This window comes from Dendrobates tinctorius, unplaced genomic scaffold, assembly GCF_039654945.1.
Source record: "Dendrobates tinctorius isolate UK_male_01 unplaced genomic scaffold, ASM3965494v1 ptg000011l, whole genome shotgun sequence".
Classification (NCBI taxonomy): domain Eukaryota; kingdom Metazoa; phylum Chordata; class Amphibia; order Anura; family Dendrobatidae; genus Dendrobates; species Dendrobates tinctorius.
This window is the reverse complement of record NW_027361679.1, coordinates 92,581,347-92,602,117: the sequence shown is the minus strand read 5'-3', so window position 1 is coordinate 92,602,117 and position 20,771 is coordinate 92,581,347. Positions and strand designations below refer to the sequence as shown.

General features: G+C 41.8%; 1 protein-coding gene and 2 long non-coding RNA genes across 3 annotated transcripts in view; 2 read left to right on the top strand and 1 right to left on the bottom strand.

The window, feature by feature from the left end:
* LOC141048801 (beta-1,4-galactosyltransferase 1-like) overlaps positions 1-20,771 on the top strand; it is a 321,075-nt gene that overhangs the window by 221,210 nt on the left and 79,094 nt on the right. The window contains exon 5 of the mRNA XM_073544807.1: positions 2,930-3,052. Within this exon, the coding sequence (XP_073400908.1) occupies positions 2,930-3,052 (123 nt within the window). The remainder of the gene's footprint in view (positions 1-2,929; positions 3,053-20,771) is intronic.
* LOC141048789 (uncharacterized) lies at positions 11,795-16,414 on the bottom strand. The gene is made up of 4 exons (XR_012220148.1): positions 16,226-16,414; positions 14,797-15,161; positions 14,370-14,460; positions 11,795-14,112 (listed from the first exon to the last, which is right to left on the bottom strand). It is a non-coding gene; the product is annotated as an uncharacterized lncRNA (long non-coding RNA).
* On the top strand, positions 16,538-19,087 carry LOC141048795 (uncharacterized). The gene is made up of 3 exons (XR_012220151.1): positions 16,538-16,933; positions 17,270-17,360; positions 17,618-19,087. It is a non-coding gene; the product is annotated as an uncharacterized lncRNA (long non-coding RNA).

Below are 20,771 nucleotides of genomic sequence, written 5' to 3'. Positions count from 1 at the left end.
AGTTATTAGATATATGAAACTGAAATAGCTGTTGCAAAAACCAAAATTGTTATAAAGAAAAAAGTTTAACATTAATAGGGGTGCCCAAACTTTAACATATGACTGTACATACATACTACATACATACATACATACATAGTACATACTACAGACATACTACATACATACTACATATACTACATACAATACATTCATACAATACATACATATAGACATACAGTACATATAACATAGAGTACATACTCACCATCACTTGTCACTTTGATCCCGAAGCCAGTGTCATCTGTAAAAAATATTAAAATAACAAACAAGCAATATACTCCCTGATCCACAGAAATCCATGAGTGTCCCACGATGATCTCCCGTGGAGAACAGCAGCATCAGCTGATAAGACCGCTCTCTAGGGGCTCCAGGAATACAATGACGGGAGGTAGGTATCCTTTCGCACTGTATTCCTCCGCCACTGTAAAAAAATAGTCCCTAGTCTCACTTTTGGCATTGCTGTGTGAGAAAGTTCCCGTGCAGCTTTTGCCATAAAGTTAGACCAGTGAGCTATAGTAACCTCTCAGTGATGAACTGCAGGAGATCGTCGTGGGACACTCGTGGATTTCTGTGGATCAGGGAGTATATCGGTTGTTTGCTATTTTAATATTTTTTACAGTGAGATGACACTGGCTTTGGGGATCAAAGTGACAAGTGATGGTGAGTATGTACTTTGTTATATGTACTGTATGTCTATATGTATGTATTGTATGTAGTATGTATGTTGTATGTATGTAGTATGTATGTTGTATGTATGTAGTATGTATGTAGTATGTAGTATGTATGTATGCTGTATGAATGTAGTATATATGTAGTATGCATGTAGTATGTATGTATGTTGTATGAATGTAGTATGTATGAAGTATGCATGTAGTATGTTTGTATGTAGTATGTATGTAGTATGTATGTTGTATGAATGTAGTATATATGAAGTATGTATGTAGTATGAATGTATGTTGTATGAATGTAGTATATATGTAGTATGTATGTATGCTGTATGTAGTATGTATGTTGTATGAATGTAGTATGTATGTAGTATGTATGTATGCTGTATGAATGTAGTATGCATGTATGTTGTATGAATGTAATATATATTATGTATGTATGTAGTATGTATGTATGTTGTATGAATGTAGTATATATGTAGTATGTATGTAGCATGTATGTATGAAGTATGTATGTTTTTTTTTACATTCAACACATTAGCAGGATGATGGGATTACTACTGTCCCATCATTGGCTAATGTGTCAATCACTGTCATTGTAGCAGGCATAGCCCGATGGGACTTGTAGTCCCATTGGACGATGCCTGCACACACACACACAACCCCGGCAGGCCCGTACAGACCCCCAACAGGCCCGCACAGACCCCCGGCAGCCCGCACAGACCCCCGGCAGCCCGTACAGACCCCCAGCAGGCCTGCACAGACCCCCGGCAGGCCCGCACAGACCGCACATCATGATGACATCATTTCAGCAGCCAATCACAGACATGCCATTAGTTAACATGGCTAAGACAACTGGCTGATAGCATTATGGGAACTTCCGATTCCAGTATTCGATATTGTAAAAATATCGGTACTCGGTATCGGAATTCCGATACCGCGAATATCGTCCGATACCCGATATTTGTGGTATCGGAATGCTCAACATTAGTAGCGAGTCCAATGTAAGTCTATGGGAAATGCGAGTAATGGGCTGTGTGTGTGTGTGCTGGACTGGGCGGGGGCTCTGCTGGCCTGTGCGAAGACTGTGCCGGGCTGTGCGGGACTGTGCTGGGCTTTGCAGGTACTGTATGGTGACTATGCCGGGCTGTGTGGGACTGTGTTGGCCTGTGCAGGACTATGTAGGCCTGTGTGGGACTGTGCTGGCCTGTGCGGGACTGTGTTGGGCTTTGCAGGTACTGTGTGGGGACTATGCCGTGCTGTGCGGGACTGTGCTGGGCTGTGCAGGGATTGTGCCGGGCTGTGTGGGACTGTCCTGGGCTGTGCGAGGACTGTGATGGACTGTGCGGGGACTGTGATGGGCTGTGCGGGGCCTGTGCAGGCTGTGTCGAATATTGCGAGGCGAGTAGTGAAATACTCGCCCGGATTCGAGTACCGCGAGTACAGCATTGCATTACTCACCGAGTACCGAATCCTAATGAGTATACTCGCTCATCCCTAAGTGTAAGTTTTATTTTTCCTTTCCTTGTTGGCATGATTCTGCAGTAAGAATGAAAAGAAAGAAAAAGTGTAACTGATATGCAGTTTTAAGCTGCACTATTATATAGTCATTATTCTGATCAATCACTTCTGCCAGCTTTCCTATACAAAGTACACTGTTTCAATTTGTCAATTGTTTGATGACTTTCCCTTCCTATCTGTATTGCTAAACTGTGAGATGTGACATCATTCCAAAAAGCAGATTCAGCCCAAAATGACTGCTTCATCCCCCGCTTTTTTCTAATAATAACTATGAAAGTCACATCTGAGGTTATGTGAGCCTTCTGATTTGCTGTTGCAATGGCGGAGAGTGGAGTGGAGGTGCATTTTTGACGATTCGTGAAAAAAATAGGGCAAATTTTTCAAATTTGCTGAGTCCAATATATTCCCAAAAATTGGATGCGCTCATCTCTAGTGAATCTTTTCCAACAAAGTAAAATACTCTCAATCTGCATAGATTGCATAAGAATACCAAGCTGTCAAATTCTCCGTAACCATCTTGTTATTTATTACAGTATTTTGTGATCATTCCAAAGTATGATTACTAATTGTTAAGTTCTAACTTTCCAGAGAATGTAAAGCTGAGAAAATGTCCTGCTGTTATTTAAATGATACAGATAGAGGGTGAAACATACACATATTTGATCATTGTTAACCTTGTGTTATGTGTTATATACTTTCAGGTTACAATACAAGACATTGTTTGGAGGAGTAGTGGCTTTCACAAAGGAGCAGTTCTTGAAAGTGAATGGTTTCTCCAACATGTTTTGGGGCTGGGGAGGAGAAGATGATGAGCTATATCAAAGGTTTGCCCTTTTAAACAGAAATTTAATTCTTTCACACTGTTTTTCCCATAATGAAAATGTTATATCATTATATGGTTTCCAAAATAAAAATGGGATCTTTTAATAATATACACTGATAAGTATTAACCCCTTAGGCCTCTTTCATACATCCGGCTTTAGTAATCCGGCACGATGCGGCGAAATTTTTAATAACCGGATCCAGCACCGGATCCGGTTTTGTCCCATAAGCTTTCATGGTCGCCGCATCATGCCGGATGGTTATGCGTCGTGTCCTGTTGTTGCCGGACACGGCATAAATTAGCCGTCCGGCATCTGCAAAAAACGTTCCCTGCAACGTTTTTTGTCAGCGCCGGACCGGCTTTTTCCACTGCGCATGCCCGGACTCTGTGAATGTTAACCCCACAAGTGCCCGGCGAGAGAGAGATCTCTCTCTGTCACCCGGACACTTGTGAGAGATCTCTCTCGCCGGGCACTTGTGGGGTTAACATTCACAGAGTCTGGGTGAGAGAGAGAGATCTCTCTGTGGGGTTAACCCCACAAGTGCCCGGCAAGAGAGAGAGATTCTCTCGCCTGGACACTAAGTGTTAACCCCCATGTCTCTCTCTCTCCACCCCCCTCTCCCCTCCCCTCCCCTCTTCTATCCTCTCCTCTCCTCCCCTCCCCTCCCCTCCCTTTCAGCAGCTGTCTCTCATCGGCTGCCTCTGTCCACCTCGTCCTGCGGCTCCTTTAAATAATGTCTGAGCCATATCTCTCGCCGCATACACATCCGGTGTCACGGCTGCAGGCCGGATCCGGCAGCCCGGCTTTTTGCCGCACTCCGCCGGACCCCACACACCGGATGTGTGAAAGTAGCCTTAGCGACAGAGCCAGTTTGCAGCTTAATGACCAGGCCAATTTGTACAATTCTGACCACTGTCCCTTTATGAGGTTATAACTCTGGAACGCTTTAATGAATCCTGCTGATTCTGAGACTGTTTTTTGGTGACATATTGTACTTCATGTTAGTGGTAAAAGTTCTTCGATAAGTCTTGTGTTTATTTATGAAAAAAATGGAAATATGGCAAAAATTTTGAAAATTTAGCAATTTTAAAACTTTACATTTTTATGCCCTTAAATCAGAGAGATGTGTCACAAAAATGTATTAATAAATAACATTTCCCACATGTCTACTTTACATCACCACAATTTTGGAAGCAAAAATTTTTTTTGTTAGGAAGTTATAAGGGTTAAAATTTGACCAGCGATTTCACACTTTTACAACAAAATTTACAAAACCATTTTTTTTAGGGACCACATCATATTTAAAGTCATTTTGAGGGGTGTACATGACAGAAAATACCCAAAAGTGACACCATTCTAAAAACTAGACCCCTCAAAGTGCTCAAAACCACATTCAAGAAGTTTATTAACCCTTTAAGTGCTTCACAGGAACTAAAGCAATGTGTAAGGAAAAAATTAACATTTAACTTTGTTTTGCAAAAAATTTACTTCAGAACCAATTTTTTTTTATTTTCACAAGTGTTAAAAGAGAAAATCAACCACAAAATTTGTTGTACAATTTCTCCTGAATATGCCGATACCCCATATGTGGGGGTAAACCACTTTTTCAGCACACGGCAGAGCTCGCAAGGGATGGAGCGCCGTTTTACTTTTTCAACGTAGAATTGAGATCGGATGACATGTTGCGTTCGGAGAGCCCTTAATGTGCCTAAACAGTGGAAAACTCCAACAAGTGACCCCATTTTGGAAACTAGACCCATGAAGGAACTTATCTAGATGAGTGGTGAGCACTTTGAGCCTTCAAGTGCTTCACAGAAGTTTATAACGTAGAGCCGTGAAAATAAGAAATCCATTTTTTTTCACAAAAATGATCTTTTCGCCCCCAAATTTTTATTTTTACAAGGGTAACAGGAGAAATCATACACCCACAGTTATTGTGCGATTTGTCCTGAGTACGCTGATACCCCTTATGTGGGGGGAACCACTATTTGGTTGCATGGGTGCATGGGAGAGCTTGGAAGGGAAGGAGTGCCATTTTGGAATGCAGACTTTGATGGAATGGTCTATGGGCATCATGTTGCGTTTGCAGAGCCCCTGATGGGCCTAAACAGTGGAAACCTCCAACAAGTGACCCCATTTTGGAAACTAGACCCATTAAGGAACTTATCTAGATGCGTGGTGAGCACTTTGAACCTTCAAGTGCTTCACAGAAGTTTATAACGTAGAGCCGTGAAAATAAAAAATCCATTTTTTTTCCACAAAAATGATCTTTTCGCCCCCAAATTTTTATTTTTACAAGGGTAACAGGAGAAATCATACACCCACAGTTGTTGTGCGATTTGTCTGTGCGCTGTGGTTTTAGTACCCTTAATTGCCACAGTTAAAAGGCATATCGGCGGTCGCTAAGGGGTTAATTTGTGCCAAAATAACACATTTTTAAATATGCCCCATTTTGCACATATCAGACCCCAAGTTGATCGTGAGCAGAGTTCCTTATGACACGGAGTTAGTATAAGCAATGAAGACCATGTACTGAGCTAATTATGGTGTTTAATATTTTTCCTGGGATATTATATTGTGATAATATGTATTTTTTCTATGATATACTGATATACTGTGTTAAATTGTCCCGATGATTTGTTATTCTTCTAAACTAATATTCTTATTCTTGTTATTTAATGATATCTTTATCAATACCCCTGTGAATAGCTGGTATACCTACCAATTGTGCTTGTTACTATTTAGTATAGATGTGTGATTCTTATTTTCCACCACAATGTTCAAAATAAATCTTGCCAAATCAGACAAGGTGATTTTCTAGATTTGTTTTCTCATTTTGACTCTCATAGTTGTGGTATACCTATGATGTCAATTACAGACCTCTCTCATCTTTTTAAGTGGGAGAACTTGCAAAACTGATTCACAGAATCATAGAATGGTAGAGTTGGAAGGGACCTCCTGGGCCATCTGGTCCAACCCCCTGCCCAAAGCAGGATTCACTAAATCATCCCAGACCAATGTCTGTCCCATGGAAGGAGAACTCACCACCTCTTGTGGCAGTCAGTCAGTCACTCATTGATCACCCTGTCAAAAAATTTTTTCTGATATCTAATCTCCTATCATTCAATTACATCCCATTGCTTCTAGTCTTTCCTTGTACAAATGAGAATATAGATGATCCTTCTACAATGTGACAGCCCTTGAGATTTTTGTAGACAGCTATTAAGTCTCCTCTCAGTCTTCTTTTTTGCAAGCTAAACATTCCCAAATCCTGCAACCTTTCCTCATAAGACAGGGTTTGCAGACCGGTCACCATTCTGGTCGCTCTTTTCTGAACTTGCTCCAGTTTGTTGATGTCTTTATTAAAATGTGGTGCCCAAAACTCGACACAGTATTTCAAATGAGGTCTGACCAAAGAGGAGTAGAGGGCAATAATGACTTCACGTGATCTAGACTGTATGCTTCTACATTATTAATACATCCCAGAACTGCATCTGCCTTTTTTGCTGCTGCATCACACTGTTGACTCATGTTCAGTTTATGATCTATTAGTATACCCAAGTCTTTTTCACATGTGCTATTTCTTAGCCCTATTCCTCCCATTCTGTTTCTGTTTTTTTCATTTTTATTGCCCAGATGTAGTACTTTACATTTTTCCCTGTTAAAAACCATTCTGTTAGTTGCTGCCCACTGCTCCAATTTATTTATATCTTTTTGAATCCTCTCTTTCTCTTCTTTAGTATTAGCTATGCCTCCTAGCTTTGTGTAATCAGCAAATTTAATCAGTGTACCCTCAATTCCTTCATCTAAATCATTGATAAAGATGTTGAACAATACAAGGCCTAGGACAGAGCCCTGTGGTACCCCACTTGAGACATTCTTCCAACTGGATGTGCACCCATTTACGACCACTCTTTGGGTCTGATCACTAAGCCAATCATGAATTCACCTAGCAGTTGCCTTGTCCATTCCATACTTAGTCATTTTTTCAATAAGGATGGAGTGAGATACTTTGTCAAATGCTTTGCTGAAGTCAAGTTATACTATATCTACAGCATTTCCTTGATCCACCCAGTCAGTGATTCTGTCATAGAAGGAAATTAAGTTAGTCTGACATGACTTATTAGTTACAAACCCATACTGACTCTGGCTAATTACGTCATTCTTATCCAGGTACTTATATACATGTTGTTTAATATTTTCTTCAAAGATCTTTCCTGGTATAGAAGTCAGAATCACCGACCTATGCTTCCCTGGGTCCACCTTCTTCCCCTTTTTGAAGATAGGAACAAAATTTGCTCTTCTCCAGTCTTCTGGGACTTCTGCTGTTCTCCAAGAATTTTCAAAGATTATGGAGAGTGGTTCAAAAATTTCTTCTGCTATTTCCTTCAGTACTCTGGGGTGTAATTCATCTGGACCTGGAGACTTGAATTCATTTATGCTAGCTAAGTGTTTCCTCACTATCTTTCCATTTATAGATATCTTGGATTGATGTAACTTTTCCTTTCTGAGAGAAAACAGATTCAAAATAGGAATTTAAAAATTCGTCTCTCTCAACATCCTTTCTTATCATTTCATCATTTTCATCCTGTAAAAATCCTATAGCATCTTTGACTTTTCTTTTACTTTTGACATATCCCCAAAATCCTTTTTATTGCTTTTGATGTCTGTTGCAAGCCTTAATTCATTGGTAGCTTTAGTAATCTGATTCATGCCCTGCAGGTTCTGCAGACAGCAATATATTCTACTGTAGATATGCCTCTCTCTTTCCATTTGATAAACATTTATTTATTCCTTTTTAGCATGTGTTTAAGTTCTGTGTTCATCTATCCTAGTTTCCTTAAACGCTTTGTATTTTTAACTCTTTTTGGAATTGTTAATGATTGTGATTTGAGAATCTCATTTTTCAAGATTTTCCATCCTTCCTGGACATTATTGTCCTTAAGGATATCCAGCCATTGGATCCCTGTGATTCTCTTTCTGAGTCCCTTAAATTCTGCCTTTCTGAAATCTAACCTTGAAGTCTGAGTCTTCACAGGTCTTCCTCCTCTAGTTATCCAAAATTCTAAAATAGCATGGTCGCCACCTCCTAGGGTCCCAGCCACTCTTACCTACTCAACCACTTCCTCCCTGTTTATAAGGATTGGATCCAAGGTAGCAGATCCCCTTGTTTTCTCCCCTACCTTTTGGAAAATAAAGTTGTCAGCAAGAGAGGATAACAATTTGCTTAACCTGTTAGTTTTGCCTGAGAGAGATTCCCAACAAATGTCTGGATAATTGAAATCTCCCATGACCACTATGTCATATTTTTTGGAGAACTTGGCCATTTGATGCATAAAGAGTTCATCTATATCTTCAGCTTGCACAGGCAGCCTGTAATAAATGCTTACAATGGTGTCCTTTCCGTTGTTCTCTCCTTTTATTCTTACCCAGTTTCCACAGAACTCCCAGCCTCTGAAGCTTCAATCTCTGTGCAAATCTATGCTTTTCTAACATACAATGCGACACCTCCTCGTTTATCAAGTCTGTTTCTTGCAAATAAGTTGTATTTTTCTAGCCTTGTATTCCAATCATGTGTATCGTCCCACCAAGTTCAGTGATTCCAATGACATCACATTTCTTCTCCTGTGTTAGTAGTTCAAATTCTCCTTGCCCATGCTTTGTGCATTTGTATAGAAACATTATAGTTTGTGATTGGTTTCTCTTCCTAAAATATTTTTATTTAGATTTTTTTTGTCTTTGTTCTTCCTTTCCACTTCTAATAGCAGAGTTCTCAAAAGTATCTGTCAGGTGTATGGCTTTTTCTGGCCTTTTGCTTCCCTTCCCACATTGTTCTAAAGTAGTTTAACCCCTTCACCCCCAAGGGTGGTTTGCACGTTCATGACCGGGCCAGTTTTTACAATTCTGACCACTGTTCCTTTATGAGGTCATAACTCTGGAACGCTTCCATTGATCCCGGTGATTCTGATATTGTTTTCTCGAGACATATTGTACTTCATGTTAGTGGTAAAATTTCATTCAAATAACTTGCGTTTATTTGTGAAAAAAATGGAAATTTGGCAAAAATTTTGAAAATTTCGCAATTTTCCAACTTTGAATTTTTATGCCCTTAAATCACAGAGATACGGCACACAAAAAACTTGATAAGTAACATTTCCCACATGGTTACTTTACATCAGCACAATTTTGGAACCCAAATTTTTTTTTGTTAGGAAGTTATAAGGGTTAAAATTTGACCAGCGATTTCTCATTTTTACAACACCATTTTATTTTTAGGACCACATCACATTTGAAGCCACTTTGAGGGGTCTATATGATAGAAAATACCCAAAAGTGACACCATTCTAAAAACTGAACCCCTTAAGGTGCTCAAAACCACATTCAAGAAGTTTATTAACCCATTAGGTGCGTCACAGGAATTTTTTTGAATATTTAAAAAGAAATGAACATCTAACTTTTTTTCACAAAAAAAATATTCAGGTTCAATTTTTTTTATTTTACCAAGGGTAACAGGAGAAATTGGACTGCAAAAGTTATTGTGCAATTTGTCCTGAGTACGCTGATACCTGATTTGTGGGGGGGAACGACTGTTTCGGCGCATGGCAGAGCTCAGAATGGAAGGAGCGCCGTTTGACTTTTTCAATGCAAAATTGGCTGGAATTCAGATCGGACGCCATGTCACGTTTGGAGAGTCCCTGATGTACCTAAACAGTGGAAACCCCCTACAAGTGACCCCATTTTGGAAACTAGACCCCCCAAGGAACTTATCTAGATATTTGGTGAGAACTTTGAACCCACAAGGGCTTTACAGAAGTTTATAACGTACAGCGGTACAATTAAAAAATCATATTTTTTCCACAAAAATGATCTTTTCACCCCAATTTTTATTTTCCCAAGGGTAACAGGACCCTCAAAGTTATTGTGCAATTTGTCCTGAGTATGCTGATACCCCACATGTGGGGGTAAACCACTATTTGGGTGCATGGCAGAGCTTGGAAGGGAAGCAGCGCCATTTGACGTTTTTGGCTGGAATTGAGATCGGACATCATGTCGCGATTGGAAAACCCCTGATGTACCAAAACAGTGGAAACCCCCCACAAATGACACCATTTTGGAAACTAGACCCCATAAGGAACTTATCTAGATGTGTGGTGAGAACTTTGAACCCCCAAGGGCTTCACAGAAGTTTATAACATAAAGCCGTACAATTAAAAAATCATATTTTTTCCACAAAAATGATCTTTTCACCCTCAATTCTTATTTTTCCAAGGGTAACAGCACCCTACAAGTTATTGTGCAATTTGTCCTGAGTACGCTGATACCCCACATGTGGGGGTAAACCACTATTTGGGCACATGGCAGAGCTCGGAAGGGAAGCAGCGCCATTTGACGTTTTTGGCTGGAATTGAGATCGGACACGATGTCGCGATTGGAAAACCCCTGATGTACCTAAACAGTGGAAACCCCCCACAAATGACACCATTTTGTAAACTAGACCCCCCAAGGAATTTATCTAGATGTGTGGTGAGCACTTTGAACCCCCCAGTGCTTCACAGAAGTTTATAACGCCCGGGCGTGAAAATAAAAAATTCGTATTTTTTCCACAAACATGATCTTTTAGTCACCATTTTTTTTATTTTCCCAAGGGTAACAGGAGAAATTGGACCCCAAAAGTTGTTGTCCAATTTGTCATGAGTACGCTGACACCCCATATGTGGGAGAAAACTACTGTATGGACACACGTCAGGGCTCGGAAGGGAAGTAGTGACGTTTTGGAATGCAGACTTTGATGGAATGGTCTGCGGGTGTCATGTGCGTTTGGAGAGCCCCTGATGTACCTAAACTATTGAAACTCCCCACAAGTGACCCCATTTTGGACACTAGACCCCCCACGGAACTTATCTAGATGTGTGGTGAGCACTTTGAACCCCCAAGTGCTTCACAGAAGTTTATAACGCTCGGACGTGAAAATAAAAAAATCATTTTTTTCCACAAAAATGATATTTTTGCCCCCAAATTTTTATTTTCCTAAGGGTAACCGGAGAAATTGGACCCCAAAAATTGTTTTGCAATTTGTCCTGAGTAGGCTGTTTGGGCGCATGGCAGAGCTTGGAAGGGAAGGAGCACCATATGACTTTATCAACTCAGAATTGGCTGAAATTGAGATCAGACGCAATGTTGCATTTGGAGAGCCCCTGATGTGCCCAAACAGTGGAAACCCCCAATTCTAACTCCAACCCGAACCCCAACACACCCCTATCCCTAATCTCAGCCCTAGCCCTAACCCTAGCCCTAACCCTAACCCTAGCCCTAACCCTAGCCCTAACCCTAACCCTAACCCTAGCCCTAACCGTGGCCCTAACCCTAGCCCTAATGGAAAAATGGAAATAAATACATTTTTTTATTTTATTATTTTTCCCTAACTAATGGGGTGATAACGGGGGGTTTGATTTACTATTTGTGGCGGTTTTTATGTTTGGCAGCTGTCGCACGCTAAAAGACGCTTTTTATTGTAAAAATAGTTTTTGCATCACCACATATTGAGAGCTATAATTTTTCCGTATTTTGACCCACCGAGTCATGTGAGGTCTTATTTTTTGCGGGACGAGGTGACGTTTTTATTGGTACCATTTTCGGGCATGTGACATTTTTTGATCGCTTTTTATTCCAATTTTTGGGGCGCAGAATGAACAAAAACCAGCGTTTCATGAATTTCTTTTGGGGGGGGTGCGTTTACACCGTTCCGCGTGCGGTAAAATTGATAAAGCGGTTTTATTTTTTGGGTCAGTACGGTTACAGCGATACCTCATTTATGTAGTTTTTTTATGTTTTGTCGGTTTTATGCAATGAAAACTATTTTATATAAAAAATAGTTATTTTTGCATTGCTTTATTCTGCGAGCTATAACTTTTTTATTTTTTCGCTGATGATGCTGTGTTGCAGCTCGTTTTTTTCGGGACAAGATGACGTTTTCAGCGGTACCATGGATATTTATATGCGTCTTTTTGATCGCGCGTTATTACACTTTTTGTTTGGCGGTATGATAATAAATCATTATTTTCTGCTTCGTTTTTTATTTTTATTTTTTAAGGGGTTCGCTAAAGGGGTTAACTAATGGGACAGTTTTATAGGGCAGGTCGTTACGGACGCGGCGATACCTAATATGTGTACTTTTATTGTTGTTTTTTTTTATTATTTTCAAAAAATGAATTTATTGGGGAATATTTTTTTTTTTTTTTACTAATTGGCGATTTTTCTAAATTTATTTTTACATTTTTTTAAAATTTTTTTTTTACTTTATTACATAGTCCCAGGTGGGACATCACTGTCCTGTGACAGATCGCTGATCTGTCACATCACAGATCACTGTGACAGATCAGCGATCTAATAACAAACAACAAGGCCGGGGCGCACAATCTGTGCAATATATTATGCAATATATAGAGGGTAGGTGCCGTTGCAGTGGAATAAACACTGAAACAATTGAAGAAAGAAAAGCACCACTGTATAATAACGCACACTATCCCCATATAATATTTAGAAATTTATTAATGCAAAAGAGTTATGCATAAAAACATTAAAAACACACACAGAGACATCCCACAATGTACAATAATAATGAATAAGACACAAAATCATGTATAATGTAATTGCGTATCACAACTAATCCAACCACGGAATGTATCTATACCCTACTGTTGGGCTCATAGGGACCATAAGGTCCTAACATAATTCAGCAAGAAAGGTATAAATCCATCTCAGCAACCTAATATGGATATATGGGCCATGATAAGCCACCTAAATAATCCCCAGGGTGCTGAAAAAACCCTATAAAAGGGTAATGTCCAAGAATAACCAGATCAACACATATACATCCCTATAATGGGATAATACCCCAGGATAAACAAGCTGAACAATGAAACAAAGCCTCAGCAGGCTAGAAACCGTAGAAGGATCAGATAAGTGGGCGCCCTGCCCAGAACCATACCCCACGCGTATCGCTGCAGCATGTGCAGCTTCGTCAGGGGAAGTGTGTAAGTCATGGTCCGAGAAGCTTTAAATACCTTGTTAGAGTCCAAAAAATGGGGGTGCGCGCGCACTGTTCGTTCGTCAGGCATGGCGACCGCATGAAGACCGGCGTCCCGGTCACATGACCAAAATAATAATGGCCGCCACGCATGCGCAGTACACTTCACCTTAACTAGGTATGACAGTCCCACTGCGCCTGCGTCCAGTGGAACGCATAAGGCAGAAAGCCTGCGCCCAACTGGACAACCGCCAATTAAAATGAGGCGCCTTAGAACCATCTAATATTAGACTATGCAGTAAAACGCGCGTCACTCCCGGGAGCAATGTACATAGAACAACCAACATGGACAAGGGACAATGTATAAACATATACATAGGAGGGAAGGAGGACACCAGACAAGACGTACACATATATACACAATAATAGTGAAGAAGTGATTAAAACACCAGACAGGACATACAAATAGGGATTGGTAGGACATAAACCCACAACAGCCACCATAATGTATAAATCGCTATGGACAAAGGCGATTACTGATGAAGATCTAACCTCATCACTAATACCTAATAATCAAAGATCTCCATATCCCGGAGAAAATCCAGATCATAATAAAGGGCCATTTTGTTTTATTTGTGAAATCTAGATCGAAGAAGCAGCAGCCAACACCGCCAATATGAGACCCTAAAGTATGATCCCCATGAGCCCAAAATCCCGAGATACATCTGAAGATATGAGCATCCATAAAGAGAAAGGCAATTGGTTTATCCAAAAAATAGGATTCAAGATCTATAGTACATAATGAAGCATATTGGAAGATCACTTGCCAAATTTATTAGTCAATATATATAAATATTCCATGAGGTGAAAATCCCATTCATCCAATAATCCAAAATCCCATACATCAAGGTTAACCAATCCCATAAGCAGAAGGGGAACAAAATTAAGGCCCAATAATTCCATGGTGCAAATCCGATCAGATCCAGAGGGACCATAATTCCTATTCGTACTGATTTCCAAAGAGGATAGTCACCTAGGGGAAGAAGGGAAGAAAGGGTAAGATGAATATTCAACCCAAAAACCCCGTAAAGAGGAACTCTTCATTCAAGCCCCCTGGGTTTAACGAATTCAAATTAAAAATCCATCGTGACTCCAGTTGTAAAAGTCGTTTCCTGGGTGAGCCCCCTCTAATCGACACTAATATTTTCTCCAAACCCACCACCCTGGCATTGGCAATCTTCCCAGCATGGTGGGTCAAGAAATGGGCTGCCACAGACGTCAAGGTCTTACCCTTTGCATGATCAACTCGCGCCAAATTGATTGTTGAAAAATGTTTCTGTATTCTTCGACGTAACTCCTGGGAAGTCTGCCCAACATATACCTGATGACACGGACAAATCAATGCATAGATCACACAGCTAGTTTTACAATTGATGTATGACCTTAACCCATGTCTAGTTCCATCCCCTGGATTAACAAAATGATCTCTAGTGGGAAGCATATAAGGGCAAATATTGCAGTCGCCACACGCAAAAGAGCCCCTAAGTGTTATTCCCCTACCCAACCCAACAGTGGGTCTCATGTAGTGACTCTTAGTAAGGATATCCTTAAAATTTGGAGCCCTTCTTGCTGTTATGCAAGGACGCTCTGACACCAAAGTGGCTGTCTGCAAGTCCGTAGTAAGAATACCCCAATGCCTCCCAAGTGTCTCTCTCACCTGTGACCATTGGCTATTATATTGTGTGATGAACCGGAGCCCCGATTCTCGCACCCTAGTACGTGTGGTCAAAAGTGAGTCCTGTGTGCATCCACTTGCTCGCTGATATGCTCGCGAAATACTCCCCTTAGGATAATTTCTCTTCTTGAAACGTTTCGTAAGGCATAAAGCCTCCTCCCGGAACACCTCATCCGAAGTACAATTTCTCCGCGTTCTTAAAAATTGCCCCACAGGTATTCCATTTCTAGTATGGGCTGGATGGAAACTCGTGTAATCCAACAGACTGTTTGTGGCCGTGGGTTTCCTAAACAGTCTCGTAGTAATGCCCCCATTTACATTTGATACCAAAAGGTCCAAGAAGGTAACTGAAATAGAGGACACTGTATAAGTCAACACGATATTATACGGATTGGAATTCAATGATTCCATAAAACAATCACATTCCTCTACTGTGCCGGTCCATATGAAGAAAATGTCGTCGATAAAGCGCGACCAATGTCGCACTTTATCCCTAAATCCCTCCATGTGATATACCCGGGTAGCCTCCCACCAACCAAGAAACAAATTCGCCAATACCGGGGCACATCTAGCCCCCATGGCCACGCCAGAGATCTGAAGATAGTATGATCTATCAAAAATGAAAAAGTTGTGTTTCATAATGAAGCCCAATAGATCCACAATAAATGAATCATGCATCCTGTCGGATTGTATTGCCTGATCAAGAAAAAACAAAACCGCCGTGATACCATCAGAATGATCAATGTTGGAATATAGTGATTCCACATCACAGGTAACCAACAAGGCCCCGGATGTTAGAACCACATCACGACATTTCTTAATAAAATGGGAGGTATCCTGAGTATAGGAAGGTAGCCCCTTCACTATGGGCTGCAAAAAATAGTCTACATAAATTGATGCCTTCTCACACAGACTCCCTATGCTGGCAACAATGGGTCTACCCGGGGGTCTCACAAGATCTTTATGAACCTTAGGCAACATGTAAAAGGTAGGTATTACAGGGTGCTCCACCCATAAAAATTCCAACTCCTTTTTGTTGATAATCCCTAATTCAAATGCCCTATCCAATAACCTTCTAAATTTGGCTGAGAAGGGTCCTGTAGGGTCTGATGGCAATTTTTTATAAAAATGACCATTACTCAATTGACGAGAGGCTTCCTCCTGGTACAATTCATGTGGCCACAAGACCACATTGCCACCCTTATCAGCCTCCTTAATCACAAAAAGTTTATTGGACCTCAAACTATCCAAGGCTGATCTTTCCCCAGCATGTAAATTATCGATATATCGTGATTTAGCAGGGATAGCCAAAAAATCTTTTTTAACGAGTTCAAAAAAACCCCTAATAGATGGAACCAGGGAAAAAGGTGGAGCTACCATCGACTTATTCTTATATGGGAACGATTATTACCAGTATTCGAATCCTCTTGCAAAAGATCCATTAGGTCCTGTAACACCTGACGGTCCGTCTGATCAAGACCATCAATCACCTGTGGTTTGATCTTTGATCTCTGGCGTGGCCATGGGGGCTAGATGTGCCCCGGTATTGGCGAATTTGTTTCTTGGTTGGTGGGAGGCTACCCGGGTATATCACATGGAGGGATTTAGGGATAAAGTGCGACATTGGTCGCGCTTTATCGACGACATTTTCTTCATATGGACCGGCACAGTAGAGGAATGTGATTGTTTTATGGAATCATTGAATTCCAATCCGTATAATATCGTGTTGACTTATACAGTGTCCTCTATTTCAGTTACCTTCTTGGACCTTTTGGTATCAAATGTAAATGGGGGCATTACTACGAGACTGTTTAGGAAACCCACGGCCACAAACAGTCTGTTGGATTACACGAGTTTCCATCCAGCCCATACTAGAAATGGAATACCTGTGGGGCAATTTTTAAGAACGCGGAGAAATTGTACTTCGGATGAGGTGTTCCGGGAGGAGGCTTTATGCCTTACGAAACGTTTCAAGAAGAGAAATTATCCTAAGGGGAGTATTTCGCGAGCATATCAGCGAGCAAGTGGATGCACACAGGACTCACTTTTGACCACACGTACTAGGGTGCGAGAATCGGGGCTCCGGTTCATCACACAATATAATAGCCAATGGTCACAGGTGAGAGAGACACTTGGGAGGCATTGGGGTATTCTTACTACGGACTTGCAGACAGCCGCTTTGGTGTCAGAGCGTCCTTGCATAACAGCAAGAAGGGCTCCAAATTTTAAGGATATCCTTACTAAGAGTCACTACATGAGACCCACTGTTGGGTTGGGTAGGGGAATAACACTTAGGGGCTCTTTTGCGTGTGGCGACTGCAATATTTGCCCTTATATGCTTCCCACTAGAGATCATTTTGTTAATCCAGGGGATGGAACTAGACATGGGTTAAGGTCATACATCAATTGTAAAACTAGCTGTGTGATCTATGCATTGATTTGTCCGTGTCATCAGGTATATGTTGGGCAGACTTCCCAGGAGTTACGTCGAAGAATACAGAAACATTTTTCAACAATCAATTTGGCGCGAGTTGATCATGCAAAGGGTAAGACCTTGACGTCTGTGGCAGCCCATTTCTTGACCCACCATGCTGGGAAGATTGCCAATGCCAGGGTGGTGGGTTTGGAGAAAATATTAGTGTCGATTAGAGGGGGCTCACCCAGGAAACGACTTTTACAACTGGAGTCACGATGGATTTTTAATTTGAATTCGTTAAACCCAGGGGGCTTGAATGAAGAGTTCCTCTTTACGGGGTTTTTGGGTTGAATATTCATCTTACCCTTTCTTCCCTTCTTCCCCTAGGTGACTATCCTCTTTGGAAATCAGTACGAATAGGAATTATGGTCCCTCTGGATCTGATCGGATTTGCACCATGGAATTATTGGGCCTTAATTTTGTTCCCCTTCTGCTTATGGGATTGGTTAACCTTGATGTATGGGATTTTGGATTATTGGATGAATGGGATTTTCACCTCATGGAATATTTATATATATTGACTAATAAATTTGGCAAGTGATCTTCCAATATGCTTCATTATGTACTATAGATCTTGAATCCTATTTTTTGGATAAACCAATTGCCTTTCTCTTTATGGATGCTCATATCTTCAGATGTATCTCGGGATTTTGGGCTCATGGGGATCATACTTTAGGGTCTCATATTGGCGGTGTTGGCTGCTGCTTCTTCGATCTAGATTTCACAAATAAAACAAAATGGCCCTTTATTATGATCTGGATTTTCTCCGGGATATGGAGATCTTTGATTATTAGGTATTAGTGATGAGGTTAGATCTTCATCAGTAATCGCCTTTGTCCATAGCGATTTATACATTATGGTGGCTGTTGTGGGTTTATGTCCTACCAATCCCTATTTGTATGTCCTGTCTGGTGTTTTAATCACTTCTTCACTATTATTGTGTATATATGTGTACGTCTTGTCTGGTGTCCTCCTTCCCTCCTATGTATATGTTTATACATTGTCCCTTGTCCATGTTGGTTGTTCTATGTACATTGCTCCCGGGAGTGACGCGCGTTTTACTGCATAGTCTAATATTAGATGGTTCTAAGGCGCCTCATTTTAATTGGCGGTTGTCCAGTTGGGCGCAGGCTTTCTGCCTTATGCGTTCCACTGGACGCAGGCGCAGTGGGACTGTCATACCTAGTTAAGGTGAAGTGTACTGCGCATGCGTGGCGGCCATTATTATTTTGGTCATGTGACCGGGACGCCGGTCTTCATGCGGTCGCCATGCCTGACGAACGAACAGTGCGCGCGCACCCCCATTTTTTGGACTCTAACAAGGTATTTAAAGCTTCTCGGACCATGACTTACACACTTCCCCTGACGAAGCTGCACATGCTGCAGCGATACGCGTGGGGTATGGTTCTGGGCAGGGCGCCCACTTATCTGATCCTTCTACGGTTTCTAGCCTGCTGAGGCTTTGTTTCATTGTTCAGCTTGTTTATCCTGGGGTATTATCCCATTATAGGGATGTATATGTGTTGATCTGGTTATTCTTGGACATTACCCTTTTATAGGGTTTTTTCAGCACCCTGGGGATTATTTAGGTGGCTTATCATGGCCCATATATCCATATTAGGTTGCTGAGATGGATTTATACCTTTCTTGCTGAATTATGTTAGGACCTTATGGTCCCTATGAGCCCAACAGTAGGGTATAGATACATTCCGTGGTTGGATTAGTTGTGATACGCAATTACATTATACATGATTTTGTGTCTTATTCATTATTATTGTACATTGTGGGATGTCTCTGTGTGTGTTTTTAATGTTTTTATGCATAACTCTTTTGCATTAATAAACTTCTAAATATTATATGGGGATAGTGTGCGTTATTATACAGTGGTGCTTTTCTTTCTTCAATTAGATCAGCGATCTGTCACAGGCAGTGCCGAAGGCTTCCTCATGCCTGCGCTTTGCAGACACTGAGGAAGCCAGCTTCCTGCAGGCCCCCGAAGGCCCCCGTCACCATCTTGGATTCGGGGGCCTGGAGGAAAGGAGCCCCCCGCAGCAGCGCTGCACATTGCGCTGCCGTGGGGGGCTCAGGGAAGCACGGAGGGAGCCTCCTCCCTGCCGATGCTTCCCTTTAACTCCCGGTACACCGCGATCATGTTTGATCTCGGTGTGCAAGGGGTTAACGTGTCAGGGGCGGTCCTGTGATAATCAGCTGACACCCGGCCGCGATCAGCGGCGCTCACCACGTGGGCGCCGCTGATCGCGGTAGACGTACTATCCCGTCCACGGTCATACGGGCCCGGGTACCGTGGACGGGATAGTACGTCGGATGTCAGGAAGGGGTTAAAGCTCTCCTGATGAGTGTAGTAAGGCGACTTCCAAATACATGTTTTCCAGTCTTTGTAAGGTGCACCCCATCTCTAGTAACTAGAGTTGAGCGATACCGTCCGATACTTCAAAGTATCGGATCGGAATGGATCGGCCGATCTTAAAAAAAAGTATCGGTATCGCCGATTCCGATACCGGAAGTCCCATTCAAGTCTATGGGACTTCCGGTATCGGAATAAGAAAAATCCTGTTTTTCCCTTGTACAGCCTCTCTGGGGTCTGTACGGGCCTTTCGGGGGGCTGTGCCGGCCTGCCAGGGGGTCTGTGCAGGCTCCGGTGGTCTGTGCCGGCCTGCCGGGGGGCTGTGCCGGCCTGCCGGGGGGTCTCTGCAGGCTCCGGTGGTCTGTGCCGGCCTGCCGGGGGCTGGGCAGGCTCCGGTGGGCTGTGCCGGCCTGCCGGGGGGCTGTGCAGGCTCCGGGGGGCTGTGCCGGCCTGACGGGGGGCTGTGCCGGCCTGCCGGGGGGCTGTGCAGGCTCCGGGGGGCTGTGCAGGCTTCGGGGGTCTGTGCAGGCATCGTCCGATGGGACTACAAGTCCCATCGGGCGATGCCTGCTACCATGACAGTGATTGACACATTAGCCAATGATGGGACAGTAGTAGTCCCATCATCCGGCTAATGTGTTGAATGTAAAAAAAAAAAAAAATTACATGCTACATACATGCTACATACATACAACATGCATACTACATACTACATACATGCTACATACATACTACATACATGCTACATTCATACTACATATATACTACATGCAACATACATACTACATATATACTACATGCAACATACATACTACATATATACTACATGCATGCAACATGCATACTACATATATACTACATGCAACATACATACTACATATATACTACATACATACTGCATGCTACATATATACTACATGCATGCAACATGCATACTACATATATACTACATGCAACATGCATACTACATATATACTACATGCAACATACATACTACATATATACTACATGCAACATACATACTACATATATACTACATGCATGCAACATGCATACTACATATATACTACATGCAACATATATACTACATACATACTACATATATACTACATGCAT